Source organism: Callithrix jacchus, chromosome 5 (assembly GCF_049354715.1).
Source record: "Callithrix jacchus isolate 240 chromosome 5, calJac240_pri, whole genome shotgun sequence".
NCBI classification, from domain to species: domain Eukaryota; kingdom Metazoa; phylum Chordata; class Mammalia; order Primates; family Cebidae; genus Callithrix; species Callithrix jacchus.
In genome coordinates, this window is record NC_133506.1 from 90,019,067 (window position 1) to 90,037,868 (window position 18,802).

An 18,802-nucleotide genomic window follows, 5' to 3' on the forward strand; every position below is an offset into this window, starting at 1 on the left:
CGTCCACCTCGGCCTCCCAAAGTGCTGGGATTACAGGCATGAGCCACCGCGCCCAGCAGACTTTTGTTTCTTCAGTTATTACACCTCTTCCTAACAAAAGGTTTAGAATAGCTGTAATATTTACCTGGGTATTTCTATTATGTAGGAATTAGCATCCATACTTTTTTAACTTTTCTACCCAAATCAAATGGATTAAAAACAAAACTTTTATAACGAAATATCTATATTTTTATGCCAGGCACTTAGCTGACCCACCCAAAGGTCATTAACTGACATAATAAAGAGGCAGGATTTGAATCCAGACAGATCTGGCTCTTAAATACTAGTCTATTTCACTGTACCATGACACCTAACGCAACTAGGATGGGAAAAGACATTTACAATCGTGAAAAGCCTGGAATGCATGAGCTGATCAATTTAAGAGGGTTTGATGCATACACCTCCTACACAGTGTTACAAAACAGTTTTACATATTTAGGAGGAACTGGGCATTTAGAGACACTAGAATTAGCTTTCAAACTAAGCCAACAACACATCATTTAATATACAAGTGCTCAAAATCAAATTGCACTTCTGCCCTCAAGAAACCCTACTTGATAGCTTGAGTGTTTCTTATCATCTTTATTAGCTGGGGTTATGAAAGTTAAATGGGTGACGTTGCTAAAACTCTTTTCTAACACTTTCCCATGGGGAGTTGGGGGAAGGCTGCATGATTTGGCTGGTTTTTGTTCATCACAAATTAGGTGAACAGCCCAATCCCAAAAGAAAGCACCATTAATGAAATGACATGTTTCAAGGGCTTTCCAAACTCAGTCCACCGGGTTTTGGCAAGCTCCAACAAGGGTGGAGAGGGCTAAGGAGCAGCCAGCTACACTTCCCTTAATGGCCTTCTGAACTTGGGTCCTGTATCTGACAAGGCTTCCAGCTGCCCATAAGAACAAAATGGATTTTGCTCTTAATGCTGTCATGCAATTAAAGAGCCAAATGCTGAAATTTAAAAAAATTTTTGTTTAAGATGGGGTTTCCTGGTCTTGAACTCCCAACCTCGTGATTTGCCCACCTTGGCCTCCAAAGTGCTTGGATTACAGGCATGAGCCACAACGCCTGGCCATAAAAATCTTAATTAACAATGAAGATTTACAGGAACAAAACAGTATCCTGGAGTTTTTTCTTCATTGATGATACAGCTACAGAAAGATAGACGATGAGAGGAAAAAAAAAAACCATAGGAAACAGAATGTTGATTACCTTTGTTCTAAAAATCATGATGATTTTTAGCCAAAATGCAATATAGCAATGAAAGAATCAATATTTTGTAAAATGTTTAACACTGATGTTCAATCTTTTAATGTTACTTCAGCTGCCGAACGTCGTGGCTCACACCAGTAATCCCAGCACTTTGGGAAGCCAAGGCAGGTGGATCACATGAGGTCAGGAGTTCAAGACCAGCCTGGCCAACATGGCAAAACCCTGTCTCTAATAAAAACATAAAAATTGGCCAGGCATGGTGGCGGGCACTTGTAATCACAGCTATCAGGAGGCTAAGGCAGGAGAATCGCTTGAACCTGGGAGACGGAGACTGCAGTGAGCTGAGATTACACCACTGTACTCCAGCATGGGCAACAAGAATGAAACACCAACTCTGCTAAAAATACAAAATTAGCCAAGTGTGGTGGCAAGAGCCAGTAGCCCCAGCTACTTGGGAGGCTGAGGCAGGAGAATCACTTGAGCCTGGGAGGCAGAGGCTGCAGTGAGCCAAGATTGCACCATTGAACTCCAGCCTGGGCAACAAGAGGGAGACTCGGTCTCAAAAAAAGAAAAAGATTTCAAACTACTAGGAAACTAAAAATGTTGGTGCATTAATAAATCACTAGGAGAAAAACAAAAGAAATTTGAAAAAAATAAATAAATCACTAGCAATTTAGACAGTAACACTGCAAGAGGGAGAAGCTGGTGGCTACATAGTGTTTTTATCATGACTTTTACAAATCAAGCTGGTTATAGTCATTCTGTCAGGCCAGGCACGGTTGCTCACGTCTGTATTCCCAGTACTTTGGGACACTGAGGCAGGCAGATCACCTGAAGTCAGGAGTTCGAGACCAGCCTGACCAACATGGAGAAACTCCATCTCTACTAATACAAAATCAGCCGGGAATGGTGGCTGTAATCCCAACTATTTGGGAAGCTAGGGCAGAAAAATCGCTTGAACCCGGGAGGCAGAGGTTGCAGTGACTGGAGATTGTGCCATTGCACTCCAGCCTGGGCAACAAAACAAGAGCAAAACTCTCTCAAAAAAAAAAAAAAAAAAAACATAAATAAAGTCATTCTGTCATTTTCAAAGATATTAAGTTACCCACACAATAAATTAAAAATCTCCCAATGTCTCTATGGACCTAACAACTCCAAGGAAACTAGCATGTTAAGCATTTTATCTAAAATACAATAAAAAAGAAACTTTTTTGGAAACCAGCTATCTCCTGTTCATTACCTCACTATTGAGTCATGCCTTTAACAAATCCAGACCTTACACTTTCTATCCTTTTACACTCGTCCCTCTGAAGCCATTAAAACTCTCCCACCTTAAAGCAAAAATGTAGGATGTCCAGGTTTACTTCCCCATCACCTTTTCTCAAGCTGAAGAGTTTTGGATTCAGTATCCAAGAAGGAACTCGAGTTGGGGAGAGGAAGAGAGGATCAAGTAAGTAGGAAAGGAAAGGCAGTCTGTACTGTTGATGTCTCTTCCCCCTCCCCTTTAGGATAGCAGAGGAAAAGCTGAGAAACTGATCCACAGTTCCAAACAAAATAGTCTATTACAAGGGTCACGTGTTAACACAGAGGTTTACTATTCCATTATTTTTTTTCTTTTGAGACGGAATCTTGCTCTGTCACCCAGGCTGGAGTGCAATGGCGCAATCTCAGCTCACTGCAACCTCCGCATACCAGGTTCAAGCAATTCTCCTGCCTCAGCCACCCAAGTAGCTGGGATTACAAGCACATGCCACCACACCCGGCTAATTTTTTTTTTTTTTTTAGTAGAGATAGGGTTTCACCATATTACCAGGCTGGTCTTGAACTCCTGACCTGAGTGATCTGCCTGCCTCGGCCTCCCAAAATGCTGTGATCACAGGCGTGAGCCACTGCGCCAGGCCTAGTGTCCCATTTTAGTAACTTGGCTCTAGAGGGTACTTCATATAAGCACTATCTAGTGCTCTATACCTAAACAGGGTAAGGATTAAACATTGTTCCATGGAAGGATTTTAAAACTCAACTATTACCTGCAAAAGACAAAAATGTATTTCTATGCATGTTGATGAACTAAGGGAAGAAAATCCTCATTTGCAGCCAAGAAGGTAAATGGAGACTTGTTGCAGTAATATTACTACTGACTTGAAAAGATGTCATGGCCAAGCATGGTGGCTCACTCCTGTAATCCCAGCATTTTGGGAGGCCGAGGCGAGCAAATCACCTGAGGTCAGGAGTTCGAGACCAGTCTGGTCAACATGGTGAAACCCCATCTCTGTCTACTAAATATGCAAAAATTAGCCAGGCATGCCTGTAATCGCAGCTATTCGGGAGGCTGAGGCAGGAGAATCACTTTAGCCTGAGAGGCAAAGGTTGCAGTGAACCAAGACTGTTACACTGCACTCCAGCTTGGGCAACAGAGCGAGACTCCATATTAAAAACAGAAACAAACAAGCAAACAAAAAAACACAATAATGTGGACCCTCACCAACTAAACAGAACTGGCTACTTTCCCAGGTGATGCCAATGTGTGACTATTTTACCTTGGAACCCCATTCAGCCTTCAAGTTTGGGAGGAATTAATTCCACTTATAGCTTCAGAACAAATTTATGATTCAATTTAACATTTTTAAGCCCATCTCCCTGGCCAAGGAGACTTAAAGAGACACTGGCTGAGGGTTTCTGGAAAATTTTATTCATTCTTCCAAAGAGCTGCAACCTGGACTGCCTCTGGTTAATTGCATCGGTTTGGATAGGTTATCCTTCACTTGCAACATTAAAGGTCCCAAATTAGAAAGCAATACATAGGCATGGTGAAGTAAAGGGTGGGTTTTAATGTTTATTTACAGGAGGCTGCAAGATATGAAATTCCACATAGAAATAAGAAATGTAGCCAGAGGACAAGCTTCATACAGTATGTACAGTTGGAACTGTTCAAGTATAGTTTCAGTGTAAAAAGTGCTACAATAATAAACCACATTTAGAAAGAGTTCTTCGTAGAGAAACAGGAAGACAAAATACCAAACATAGTACACAACAAATTTATACCTCAGCTACATGATCTAAAAGTTAAAGGTCCCAGGAGTCCCATCCTGAACTTGGAAGGTATAGCCTTCAGAGGTAGTTTCTGGTACAACATTTTGATCTTCCTCTTCCTGGAAATATATTAAAAAATAAATATAAAAGTAATATAAATATTCCAAGCAGCAGCCTACCTAGAAGTCTATATTTAATATTTAGATCTTGATCTGCATATTATACCTTTAATCCTGTATGATATTCTAATATTTGACACAGGGGAGGGAGGGTCTCTGAAACTCTGCCAATTCATGAGTGCCTGGGGAGTTGTGGGGGCCGGGGATAAGGAATGCTTATCTGTTACTACAGTAACAGAAAAAGGCTGAGATTATTTTTCTTCTCCAACTGTCAATTTTCAGTTGGAAACGAGTGCCTGTTAGGCCCAGAGCATGGTGGTGGGTTTGGCCTACTTCTCTATCAACTCGTACAATGACATCCATAAACTTATTCTCAAAATATTCTACGATTCTCAAGACTGTTCATTTGAAACTAATCCTGTTACTTTTAAAATCTCAGTTTAAAAAGATTTTATTGGCCAGGTGTGGTGGCTCACACCTGTAATCCAAGCACTTTGGAGGCCAAGGTGGGCGGATCACCTGAGGTCAGGAGTTCAAGACCAGCCTGACCAACATGGTGAAACCCTGTCTTTATAAAATTAAATAAATGAATAAAAAGATTTTATTACCACCAAGCCAAAGTTTATTACCACCAAAGGAGCAAATAAGTACATTGTGTCCTACACATGCTGATATTTTGCTATATTTAACAAAGATATGAGGCTTTGTTTTTGTTTGTTTGAGACGGAGTCTTGTTCTGTTGTTCAGGCTGGAGTGAAGTGGCATGATCTCAGTTCAGTGTAACCTCAACGCTCATTTTTAAAAGTATGAGGGAAAGGCCGGGCGCAGTAGCTCATGCCTATAATCCCAGCACTTTGGGAGGCCGAGGCGGGTGGATCATGAGGTCAAGAGATCCAGACCATCTCTGTCAACAAGGTGAAACCCCGTCTCTACTAAAAATTCAAAAATTAGCTGTGCATGGTGGTGCCCGCCTATAGTCCCAGCTACTAGGGAGGCTGAGGCAGAATTGCTTGAACCTAGAAGGCGGAGGTTGCGGTGAGCCAAGATCATGCCATTGCACTCCTGTCTGGGTTACAACAGCAAAACTCCGTCTCAAAAAAAAAAAAGTGTGAGGGAAAAAAAGGCTCAAGGCCTTGACTTTACATGTTTGCAAGTTGTTAGTAACATTACCATCCATTACTCACCTCTACAGAGAAATACTTCTCAATTAAGTTTAATGAAGGCTTATACACAGACTCATTTTCATGGTTTTGTAGAGCTTCAATTTTGTCTAAGCCTCCACATCCTTCAATCATTATACTAAGATTCTCATTTTCACCTAGTTTCTCAGCAGCCTAAAAAAAAAATTTCAAGTTTACTAGCATATACTCTGAATGTTTTACTTTAAGAAAATGACATCAAAAATTGAACACTGATGTATCAGGCAGAATTAAGCACCTAACAGTTCCTTCAAGAAGCATATCATAGTTTTATGTCCATTTTATATTTTGTTGAAACTCAATATGATTGGATCTATACCTACTCTTAGCACTGCTTCAACTGGAGCCTTCAACCAGAGATCTTACCATCAATAGCTCTCAACTTTTTCCATCTTTGTCAAAATAATGTGGGAAATATCAAAATAATGTGTCATCACAAGGTTTAGTTAGTCAAGGTGTTTAAGGGCAAAGATGGCCTATGGAGTGCTACACTAAAATGTCCCCAACCAGAATGTGTGTTGGTACTAAGGATTTGCGGGGCATAAGGAATGGTATGCAGATTAGTTTTTAACTTCTCAACTTTTAAGAGATACATAAACCAGGAGCGGTGGCTCACGCCTGTAATCCTAGCACTCTGGGAGGCCGAGGTGGGCGGATCACGAGGTCAAGAGATCAAGACGGCCAACATGATGAAACCCCGCCTCTACTAAAAAATACAAAAATTAGCTGGGCATGATGGCGCGTGCCTATAGTCCCAGCTACTTGGGAGGCTGCGCAGGAGAATTGCTTCAACCCAGGAGGCGGAGATTGATGTGAGCAGAGATTGCGCCACTGCACTCCAGCCTGGCACCTGGCAACACAGCAAGATTGTCTCAAAAAAAAAAAAAGATACATAAATATCTATAAATATAATAACAAATTTCCTTCAAAATAATTTAGGGGACTAGACAAAGAGAAGAAGAAATACTGGCCACATATTGACAAATTATTTATACGCAGTGACAGATATGCCAGCATCCATTACTGTAGGCTCGACTTCTATATGTAAAAAATCTCTAGAATCCAAAGTTGATGAGTAGGGCTTACCTACCACCTACCTACTATGACAAAGTATCATATGCTGATATGCTTGAATCAATTAGAGATGGAACCAGAAGAAAAATATAATTAAGTCATTCAAAAAAAATTTTTTTTTTGAGAGAGTGTCACTCTTTCACTCAGGCTGGAGTAAAGTAGCGCAATCTCGGCTCACTGCAACCTCGCCCTCCCGGGTTCAGGTGATTCTCCTGCCTCAGCCTCAACAGTGGGAACTATAGGCACCAGCCACTACGCTCAGTTAATTTTTATACTTTTAGTAGAGATACGGTTTTGCCATGTTGGCCAAGCTGGTCTCGAACTCCTGACCTCAGGTGATCCACCCACTTTGGACTCCCAAAGTGCTAGGATTACAGGTGTGACCCACCAAACCCTGCCGAACTTAATTTCACAAGGTCGGGTGCGATGGCTCACGCCCCTGTAATCCCACCACTTTGGGAGGCTGAGGAGGGTAGATCATGAATTCAGGAGATCAAGACCATCCTGGCTAACACAGTGAAACCCGTCTTTATTTAAAAAAAAAAAAAGTTAAAAAAAATTTAATTTCAAAAAAAAAATTTAATTTCGCCAAAATTCAGTATGAAATTGGGAAATTAAATCAACCAAGTAAATAGGTGTGATGAGTTCACATAAGGGCCTGACTTTGATTCAGGTCACATCATCCATCCACTTGTCATCTCTTTTATACCTTTTACAATACCTGCCATATTTCTAATCAAAGGTGTGGCCCACATAAACAGGCTTTCTGATTCTGTGGTTTACTAGTGAGTAAACTTACAGCTGCCCTCCTTCCAGGTCTAAATAGTAAACTGATTACAAGCCCAAATTCAAACAAAGCCACCATGATAGGACTTACCTGAAAGATATTTGAAATGGCATCCAGGATAACCAGAATAATCTTGGTATCTTTTGCAGTTAAGAGGTTCATCAATGGTTCTATTACGCCACAATGAACAAGGTACACAATCTGTTCAACTGTTCCACCACTGGTATAGTTGGTCACAGCCCATACAGCTTCCTTTTGTGTCTTAAAATCGGCCTATTAAACATAAGAAAATGGTTTTATTTCAGAACAGTTGCACAAATAAGATTCCAAGAGTACTTTTCACAAAAACAATGACTGAAAAGTACCAAGTGAAACTTTAAGTGAAAGGGGTTACTGGGTATTTTTCTGCAGAGGACTCCAAGTAGAACCCAGGATTCTTGCATATTAAAAACTTTATCAAGCAGAGCTCTCTATAATAAACACTAAAAATATGCCATGATTAAACCCTAAGACTTCGTTACCTTAGAAAGAACACTGACAAGGAATGGGACTAATCCGTGATTCACAACTTGCTGTATCTGGTCCTGACGGCCAGCCGTGATGTTTGACATTGTCCATGTAGCTTCCTTCTGAATGTTAGTTTTGGGGTTGGTGAGCAGGCTGGGAAAGATGGCAAGCGCTCCTGCATCGGTCACAACCTGAGTCTGTTCATCTGTACCAGTCACAATATTCCCTATGGCTCGTAGTGCAGGAGTCTGAAAAGAAAAAAATGTTGATGCTGGTTACCGTATTTTTTTCCCAGCACTTCAGAAATTCTATACCCTAACAGTTTTGGTAAGAGGCCCATCATGGCCTGAAATAGGCAATATTTCAGTATTTGTATCAACTGATTATGCTTTTTAAAATTTTTTTGAGACGGACTCACCTAGGCTGGAGTGCAATGGTGTGATCTTGGCTCACTGCAACCTCCACCTCCAGGTTCAAGCAATTCTCCTGCCTCAGCTTCCCAAGTAGCTGGGATTACAGGCACATGCCTCCATGTACGGCTAATTTTTTTTTTTTAGTAGAGACAGGGTTTCACCATGCTTTCTAACTCCTGACCTCAGGTGATCCACCCACCTTGGTTTCCCAAAGTGCTGGGATTATACAGGCATGAGCCACTGCACCCAGCCCTGATCATGCTTCTTATAATTTTGTCCTAATCTAAAAGAAAGGAACTTACCACAATTGGCAATTCAGAAGCTCCTAGAAGCTTCACAAGTTGGAGCACAACTCCTGTTTTCACGACCATGTCAATTCGTTCATTTGGACCATCAGTAAGGTAGGAAATAGCCCAGCAGGTATCTGCTAATACTTCTGGATCATCATGATGCAGGAGCCGAACTAAGGTAGGAAGAATCTGCTCAACAGCATCTAACGGGGGTGCAGGATTCTTGTTGCGGCAAAGATTTGAAAGTGTCCAGGTAAGATTACGTAAGTAACCACACTGGGGAAAAAGAAATCAGCAATGAGAGATTCTGTCTTTTGAGAAGATGGGGGAAATTAGAATAAAGAGAGTAACTACTTATGGTAGTAACCTACTGCCAAAGATGACATATCAGGAACTGCAAGAAGAGCCAAGAGTGGGTCAATTGCACCGTACTTAATAACCAAGTCTCGGAACACTGAGCCATCACCTGAAAAAAGAAGGCACGATTGATTTCTATTACCTTGTCCAGCACTATCAACGTTCAATGACTGAATGCACCACCTTCATTCTTAATAACGGCTTGAAAGCAAGCTCAAAACTTGACAAAGTCACTATTACCTATAACAAGGCCTTTCTTCCAACTCATTACACTTACATTCAGTCAAAAGAACTTCAAGTCCAAGTACCTGCAATGTTTCCTAGAGCCCATACAGCTTGTTCACTGATGTGAGCATGGGGAGATGCCAACAGAGAAATGAAGGCTGGGATGGCACCTCCATCTACCACAGCCTTGGTTTGTTCTGATGTCCCAGAAGCAATGTTAGTGAGTGCCCAAGCAGATTCAAACTGAATGGGACTACAATCAGTTCTGCCCAAGAAGGACACAAATTTTGGAATCAAACCAGCCTGGATTATGTTGTCTATGGGGGGCTGTTTTTCTCTAGAAAGTAGTTTCCTAAAGGGAAACAAAAAGAGAAATAAAAGTTGAAAGTGATTAACAAAAGGAGTTTGTGTAAAAACCAATTTAAAATGCAATTCAAAAGAATAAATAAATAAATACAATGCAATTCAAGACTTTACAACTTCAGACAACCTTTTATGTAAATCACTAAATGCTGAGACATTCTGGAACCTAAGAGAAGCTGAACAGCTTACTTGCATGGTGCTATACATGTGGTATAATTAACTACCATTTTTCCCTAAAATAATACAGATTACCCTCCTCTGCATCACTGCAGAAATCTACTACAAATCTTGTCCCTTTTTTTGGCCGGGGACAGTCTTGCTCTGTCGCCCAGGCTGGAGTGCAGTGGTTTGATCTTGGCTCACTGCAACCTCTGCCTCCTGGGTTCAAGTGATTCTTGTGCCTTAGCCTCCTGAGTAGCTGGGACTACAGAGACCCACCATCACACCCAGCTAATTTTTGTATTTTTAATAGAGACTGGATTTTCACCATATTGGCCAGGTTGATCTCAAACTTCTGACCTTGTTATCCACCTGCCTCAGTCTCACAAAGTGCTGGGATTACAGGCATGAGCCACCACATCCAGCCCGATCTTGTCTCTTTTTTAAAAAAACTTTTGACAATATGACGGGGTTATACTCTCATTGTTAACTTAATCTGCATCTCCCTAACCGTTGTGGTGAAGCACCTTTTTTTTAAGCACAGGATCTTACTCCACCCAGGTTTGAGTGCAATGCCACGATTACGGCTCACTGCAGGCTCGACTTCCTGAGTGAGATCAAGTAATCCTCCCACCTCAGCCTCCTTAGTAGCTGGGACTAAAAGTGTGCACCACCACACAAGGGTAATTTTTTTTTATTTTTTGAGAGACAGTCTCATCCTGTTGCACAGGCTGGTCTCAAACTCGTGGGCTCAAGTAACCTACCCCTTGGCCTCTTAAAGTGCTGGGATTATAGGCATGAGCCACTGCACACAGCCTAGAACTTTTTAATGATTATTTACCATTGAAATTTGTTCTTCTGCACACTGTCAAGCTACAGAAATTATTAATCCTTTCTATTAATCATAAATATTTGTGTATGGTGGGAGATAAAAGTCAAATTATGCTTATTTCCTAAATGGATCTATCATTCTAAACAGATGTCTCAATCCCAGTTACTATTCATTTCTTCCTTTCACTGCCAGTAACTTGAAACATTACTTTGATAAAAACTTTATGGCCAGGTGCAAGGGCACACACCTGTAGTCCCAGCACTTCAGAAGGCTGAGGTGAGAGGACTGCATGAACCCAGGCATTCAAGACCAGCCTGGGCAAAATAGCAAGGCCTCCCACTCATAAAAATTAATAAACAAAAAACACTGTTTGGTTTATGGCTAGCTGGTGTAATCTTTCCTTACACTATCTTGTCTGTCCCTTCCTGCCAAAAAAAAAAAAAAATCTAAAAACACTAATTTATTAGGTAACCTGTGCTATTGGCAGATAAGACATACCTGGCAGTTTGAGTAGCTTGGAGCTGATTTTCCACGTTGTTGCTATTTATGCCTTTGACGATTTCATCAACAGACCAATTTACAGTACCCTAAAAGAATAACAAAATTTTGCACATTAAAAATAAATGCAAACAATAAAATCTACACTTACCACTGTGAAGGCAAGAAGGCAAGTATAAACATCAATTAGGCTTATAGCCAGCCACTAAAAACTTAGCCCTACATTTAATTTTACCTGTTAAATATTCATTATTTTATATGTAGAACAGTTTCCAAACTTGGTGTATGACTCACTGGAGTCTCGAGTTATGGAGTATCCAAGAGTTTTGTCACTAAAAAAAGGCAGCTTTGAACAATTTAAAAAATGAACTAGAAGGCCAGGCACGGTGGCTCACACCTGTAATCCTAGCACTTTGGGAGGCTTAGGAGGGAGGATAGCTTGAACTCAGGAGTTCAAGACCAGACTGAGCAACATAGTGAGACCTTCCCACCTACAAAAAATTGATATATATAGATATCCAAGTATAGTGGTGTGTACCTGTCACCACCCAAGACCTTTTCTCAAAAAAATAATAATAATAATCAGAGCAGACTGAAGATTATTCCTACATTAGTCTCAATCACTTGCGTTCAGATATACTTTGAGGGAGAAAGACATGGTTACAAGCAATGCGCTGAGGATTTACATATCTAATTTTATAACCTATGTATTTCCACAGTTGAGTGTTGTTGCAAATATAAATGTTTTCTGTTTGGAAGGGTACAGTGGCTCACGCCTGTAATCCCAGCACTTTGGAAGGCTGAGGTGGGCAGATGGGCCGGTACGGTAAAACCCCATCTCTACTGAAAATACAAAAATTAGCTGGGCGTGGTGGCAGGTGCCTCTAGTCCCAGCACTCGGAAGGCTGAGGCGGGAGAACTGCTTGAACCTGGGAGGTGGAGGCTGCAGTGAGCCAAGATCGCACCACTGGACTCCAGCCTGGGCAGCAGAGTGAGACACAGTTTCCCAAAAAAAAAAAAGCAAAAATTAGCAAGACTGTTGGGCACAGTGGCTCACACCCGTAATCCCAGCACTTTGGAAGGCTGAGGTGGGTAGATCATGAGGTCAGGAGTTCAAGAGGAGCCTGACCAATATGGTGAAACCCTGTCTTTAAAAGAAATTAGCAAGACATGGTAGTGGGCCCCTATTATCCCAGCTACTCAGGAGGCTGAGGCAGGAGAATTGCTTGAACCTGGGAGACAGAAGCTGCAGTGAGCTGAGATTTCGCCACAACGTACTCCAGCCTGGACAACAGAGCAAGATCCATTTCCCCTTAAAAAAAAATGTTGGGGGCCGGGCGCGGTGGCTCAAGCCTGTAATCCCAGCACTTTGGGAGGCTGAGGCGGGTGGATCACGAGGTCAGAGATCGAGACCATCCTGGCCAACATGGTGGAAACCTTGTCTCTACTAAAAAATACAAAAAATTAGCTGGGTATGGTGGTGGCACACCTGTAATCCCAGCTACTCAGGAGGCTGAGGCAGGAGAATTGCCTGAACCCAGGAGGTGGAGGTTGCCGTGAGCCGAGATCGCGCCATTGCACTCCAGCCTGGGTAACAAGAGTGAAACTCCATCTCAAAAAAAAAAAAAATGTTGGCCAGGTGCAGTGGCTCATGCCTGTAATCCCAGCACTTTGGGAGGCCAAGGCAGGTGGATCACCTGAGGTCAGGAGTTTGAGACCAGCCTGACCAACATAGAGAAACTGCCTCTACTAAAAATACAAAATTAGCTGGGTGGGGTGGCGCATGCCTGTAATCCCAGCTACATGGGAGGCTGAGGCAGGAAATTCGCTTGAACCCAGGAGGCGGAGGTTGGTGCAAGCCAAAATCGAGCCATTGTACTCCTGGGCAACAACAGCGAAGCTCTGTCTCAAAAAAAAAAAAAAGTTTTATGTTAGGAATCACAGTAGAAATAAGGTTTGAGAATCAATGCTTCCAGAAATTCAAAAAGTCAGTATTCCTGTCTTTCTAGGAGCTTGCAATCTAACAGAAAAAATGTGACCAGTAGACAAACAGCATAAAACCAGTGGTAAGTAGAGGCGGTACACAGTATTACCCCCCATTTTGGGTACAGAACCAGGGCGCTAGAGAATCCTGTGAAAGGGGTGTCTTTCCTGCTAGACTAATGAGTGCTACAAGGAGAAGCTGAGTTTTGAGTATTAATACCCTAGAAATAGAACATAGACAGTATTCAATGAAAAAAAAGAAAGATAAATGTGGAGTGCTAAAGCAAGCATAACGTGGCTGGGCGCAGTGGCTCACACCTGTAATCCCAGCACTTTGGGAGGCCAAGATGGGTAGATCACGAGGTCAGGAGTTCAAGACCAGCCTGGCCAACATGGTGAAACCTCATCTCTACTAAAAAAAAAAAAAAAATAGGCCGGGCATGGTGATGGTGTCTCATGCCTGTAATCCCAGCACTTTGGGAGGCTGAGGCAAGCGGCTCACCTGAGGTTGGGAGTTCGAGACCAGCCTGACCAAGGTGAAGAAACCCCATCTCTACTAAAAATACAAATTTAGCAGGGCATGGTGGCACACCTATAATCCCAGCTACTTGGGAGGCTGAGGTAAAAGAATCACCTGAACCTGGGAGGCGGAGGTTTCAGTGAGCCGAGATCGCGCCATTACACTCCAGCCTGGGCAATGGGAGCAAAGTCGTCTCAAAAACAAAATTAGTCGGGCATGGTGGCATACACCTGTAATCCCAGCTACTCAGGAGGTTGAAGCACGAGTATTGCTTGAACCCAGGAGGTGGAGGTTGCAGAGAGCCGAGATCATGCCACTGCACTCCAGCCTGGGCAACTGAACAAGACTATGCCACGAGGGGAAAAAAAAAAAAAAAGCAGCAGCATATTGTGAGAAAAAGATGTAGGCAAGTGCTCAGTTATGAAAGATAAATCTGAAAATCTAAGGCACCTACTTTATGGAAGGCCTTCCTGGAGTATGGATTTTTATTTTTAGAGACAGGGTCTCACTCTGTCACCCAGGATGAAGTGCAATGGTACAATCATAGCTCACTGCAGCCTCAAAATCCTGGGCTCCAGTGATCCTTCTGCCTCAGCCCCGGGAATACTTAGGACTAAGGGCCTGCATCACCATACCCAGCTAACTTTTTATTTCTTGTAGAAACACGGCCTTGCTATGTTGCCTAGACGGGGCTCAAACTCCTGGCCTCCAGTGATCCTCCCAGTTTGGCTTCCCAAAGTGCCGGAATTACAGGTGTGAACTCCAGCTGGAGTATGTATTAATTTTTTTATTTTTATTTTTCTTGAGACAGAGTTTCACTCTTGTTGCCCAGGCTGGAGTACAATGGTGCAATCTCGGCTCAGGGTAACCTCCCCCTCCCAGGTTCAAGCAATTTGGAGTATGGATTTTGAGGAGAGAAAACACATATCTAAAGCAATACTTCAGGAAAAATTTCAGGAAAATAGTATATGGCACGAAAAGAAGAAGATGATAAATTAGGAAGCCACTGTAAATATTTCAGGAGGAAAATCCTGAGCAAAGCCGGTGACATTTACAAAAAAATAGAGAATACCAAAAAAGGCAGAAATAAACCAGATACGGGCTGGGTGTGGTGACTCATGCCTGTAATCCCAGCACTTTGGGAGGCTGAGGCAGGTCAGGAGTTCAAGACCAGCCTGGCCAACATGGTAAAACTCTGTCTCTACTAAAAATACAAAAATTAGTCAGGCATGGTGGCACTCACCTGTAATCCCAGCTACTCAGGAAGCTAAGGCAGAATAGCTTGAACCCAGTAGGCGGAGGTTGCAGTGAACCGAGATCGTGCCACTGCTGTCTCAGGGGAAAAAAGAGAGAGAGAGAGAGAGAGAGAGAGAGAGAGAGAGAGAGAGAGAGAGAGAGAGAGAGAGAAATATAATCCAGAAACTAGTTCTGGACACACTGGTCAGATCAAGGTACCCAGCTAGTAGCTAGAAATGCAGGGAAGTCTGAAGGAAGGTCAGAGCTAAAGGAAGATCTTAAAAACAGCTTCAGTGGATTATAGAAGGCAGGAAAGAAGAAAATTACTAATTTCAATCAGAGAAAAAGATTTTCACAGATAGTCAAAGTCATAAGACTAGAAATGTTGGCCAGGCATAGTGGCTCACACCTGTAATCCAAGGACTACTTTGGAGGCCAAGGTGGGCGGATCACCTGAGGTCGGGAGTTCAAGACCAGCCTGACCAACATGGTGAACCCTGTCTATTTAAAAAAAAAAAAAAAAAAAAGACTAGAAACGTTAAGTTTACTTGAATTTCTCAGAAAAGTCTCTACTGATTTTCTGAATTTAATGTAACTCATACACTAAAACATATTTTTTACCTGGTTGTTGCGGTTTTCCTGCAGCGGAGAAGTAGCATCATCAGGAAATGAGCTTACATTTCTCCTCTTCAGCACCTGATCATCCTTCTTAGCTTTCCTCAGCTCCACAGACTTCTATTCTGCGACGCCTCATTTCCTTGAGAAAAGATAACATGGTGTTTCACCTATCACATCAGTTTCTGTTGCTAAGTGAGGCCATTTTCTTAAAAAAAAAATCCCTACATTTTTACCCCTTTCCAAATGTCTTCCCATGTAAATAACACCACAGGAAAGCAACAGAAGGTACTCACTGTACTGTCTTTTCTCTTGTTCTTGAATCTGTTAAGACGGGCAGCAGGTGTATGTGCATTCTCGTTGGTGGGCATGGTTATGAGACAAAGGGAGAAAGCTAAAAGATGGAGAACGAGAACAATATTTCCTTGTAAATTCACATTCTAATGGGCTGAGGAGTGGGAGATGAGGCAGTAAAGATAGCAGGTGTAGACAACTCTCTCAAGAACTCTTGCTGCAGTGGGAGGAGAGGGATGAGACAGTAGCTGGAAAAGGAGGTGAGATTCAGGAAACACTTTTTAAAGATAGGAAAATCCAAGTATGTCAATGCTGATGAGAAGACAAGAAGCCAGGCTCAATAATGAAAGCCTGTAGTCTCAGCTACGTGGGAGGCTGAGGTGGGAGGATCACTTGAGCCCAGGAGTTTGAGTCCAGCCTGGGCAACATGGTGAAACCCTGTCTCAAAAAAAATGAGGGGTAGTTTGAAGCTACTGAAAAGAGAAATGATAACCTGGGAAGGATAACTGAGTGGATGAAAGATGATATTGGCCAAGGATAGGAAGGACACCTTCTTCAGTATAACAGGAAGGAAAGTGAAAACAATAGGTGTAGAGAGGTCCATCTCTAGTGTAGGGCAGACTGCTTCACCTACAACTATGTTGTTCTGTTCTACACAGGTAGATGTGGCCGTGTCAGTAGTTTTGGTTTGGTGGCAGGCAGCTGAGTTCATTCCCGTCTGATGGCTTCTATTTTTTCTATAAAGTTGGAGGTAAAGTCATCTGTTAAGAGTTTATGCAAAGTGAGGGATGGAAGTCTGAAATAGATAATGACAGTGGGAAAAGAAGCATACTAAAGAAACAGTGGCTGGGTGCAGTGGCTCATGCCTGTAATCGAGCACTTTAAAAGATCCAGGTGGGCAGATCACTTGAGGTCAGGAGTTTGAGACCATCCTGGCCAACATGGTGAAACCCTGTCTCTACTAAAAATATAAAAATTCGCTGGGTGTGGTGACAGGCCCCTGTAATCCCAACTACTCTGAAGGCTGAAATTAGAGAATTGCTTGAATCCATGAGGTGGAGGTTGCAGTGAGCCAAGATGACAAATCTGAGGCTTTTGTAGTGGTGGTGGTAGAATAAGGCAGAATAATGGCCCACCAAAAATGTCCTCATCTTAATTCCTGGAACCTGTAACACTTTCCATTATAAAAGGAAGTTTTTAGATGTGATTGATTTAAGATGAAAAGCTTATCCAGATGAACCTTATGTAATCACAGGGTCCTTAAAATGAAGAACACTGGAGCCGGGTGCGGTGGCTCACACCTGTAATCTCAGCACTTTTGGAGGCTGTGGCCGGTGGATCACCTGAGGTCAGGAGTGCGAGACCACTCTACATGGTGAAACCCCATCTCTACTAAAAATACAAAAATTAGCCAGGCATGGCAGTGCATGTTATAATCCCAGCTACTCAGAAGGCTGAGGCAGGAGAATCCCTTGAACCCGTGAGGCTGAGGTTGCAGTGAGCCAACAGCGCCATTGCACTCCAGCGTGGGCTACAAGAGAAAAACTCCATCTCCAAAAAAAAAAGAGGACTCTGGAGGTTCACAAAAAGATAACAAAGATAGAAGAAAAGTCAGAAGATGCTAAATTGCTAGCTTGGAAAATGAAAGGGCTACAAGCAAGGAAAGTGTGAGAGTTAGCATTCCTTTAGAGCCTCCTGACAAATTTAACTGAAGACTTCTGATTGTAATAGCAAATCACTGTAGTACCCAATTATAGCACCAACCAACAAGTGAAGTGGGGTGAGACCAGAAATATGTGTGAAGGAGAAAATGACTGTTCAGAAACATAAACCTCTGGATACTCCAAAACAGGAGATTGTGGTGGAAGACACAAGATGCAATGTCTTTTTTTGCTCTGTCACCCAGGCTGGAGCGCACCATACCCACCCAATTGCTGTATTTCTAGTAGAGACGGGCTCAAGCAGGTTTCAAACTGCCGACTTCACATGGGTACCAAAATCACAAGTACAAGCCACCATAACCCACTGAAAACTTCTACAACAAAGCCAGGCCAGGGAAGACAGCTACCATAATCCTACCTCTACCACAAATTATCCAACCACACCCCCATACTTAGAGTACAACTGACAAACTTAACCCAAACAAAAAAACTTTCTTGATTTTCATATTACTACTGTTAGTTAAGCCTGAGCTATTAAGGATGCCTGAGAACTTACCCTTAGATTCAAACCACTCTAAATATAGGGTCATTTTTCTGATGCGACCAGTAGAACCCCTAATTTCTGGAATAAAAATTTTTTCAAACTACAATAACCCAGTGCAAAATTTTTAATATCTGGCTATTCAAAATCTTAGAAAATATAAGCCTAAGGTATGAATAACCAGCAGTCACCACGCTTATCTACATACTCCACACCCCTTCTGGTGATATCATTCAGTATGTCCTTTCCCAGTACGCTTGGTGACACAACTGAAATAAAACTTAAAGACACCCTACAGATTAAAAGGTAAAGAACATAAACCAGCTCCTGCCTTTCAAGGTTTTGCGCTAATGATGTCACTATGGTGTCTTTTTTCTTTTCATCCCCCCTTCCCCACTCCGACAAGATCCTGCTTTGTTGCCCAGGCTGGGGTGAGGCAGTTATCAAACTTCTGGCCTCAGCGGATCCTCCTGCTTCACCTCCCCCAGCAGCTGCGAAAGCAGGTGCACACCAATTTCTTGAGCAGTTAAACAAGCTGCTGTACATGTAATCTGAATAAGTTTGAAAACATGAAATTTGGTAAAATTATTTTTGAAAATCCAGTCTACACATCTGAAAATCCAATCTCTGTACAGGTTATCAGTCAGAAGTGTCAAGCTTATATACAAAACGCTCTCTTTCAAATATGCAGCAATGATCACTCTTACTTGAAAGAACAATTGCATAACACCAATTCTAATTTTGAATGAAGCACGTGGACATTGTGGCTCCTGCCTCTAATCCTAGCACTTTGGGAGGACAAAGCAGATCACTTGAGGACAGGAATTTGACACCAGTCTGGCCAACATGGT

The 18,802-nt window shown here is 42.3% G+C and overlaps 1 protein-coding gene across 1 annotated transcript; it reads right to left on the reverse strand.

Annotated features, from left to right (window-relative positions):
- Window positions 1-4,058: 4,058 nt before the first annotated feature.
- On the reverse strand, window positions 4,059-15,876 carry LOC100400878 (importin subunit alpha-1). The gene is given in 11 exon segments (XM_035300472.3): window positions 4,059-4,397; window positions 5,582-5,731; window positions 7,548-7,730; window positions 7,979-8,212; window positions 8,680-8,943; window positions 9,039-9,133; window positions 9,333-9,601; window positions 11,102-11,190; window positions 15,462-15,570; window positions 15,572-15,597; window positions 15,752-15,876. Coding segments are annotated over 11 exon segments (1,587 nt in total). The 5' UTR covers window positions 15,827-15,876; the 3' UTR covers window positions 4,059-4,304.
- Between the last annotated feature and the right edge of the window lie 2,926 nt (window positions 15,877-18,802).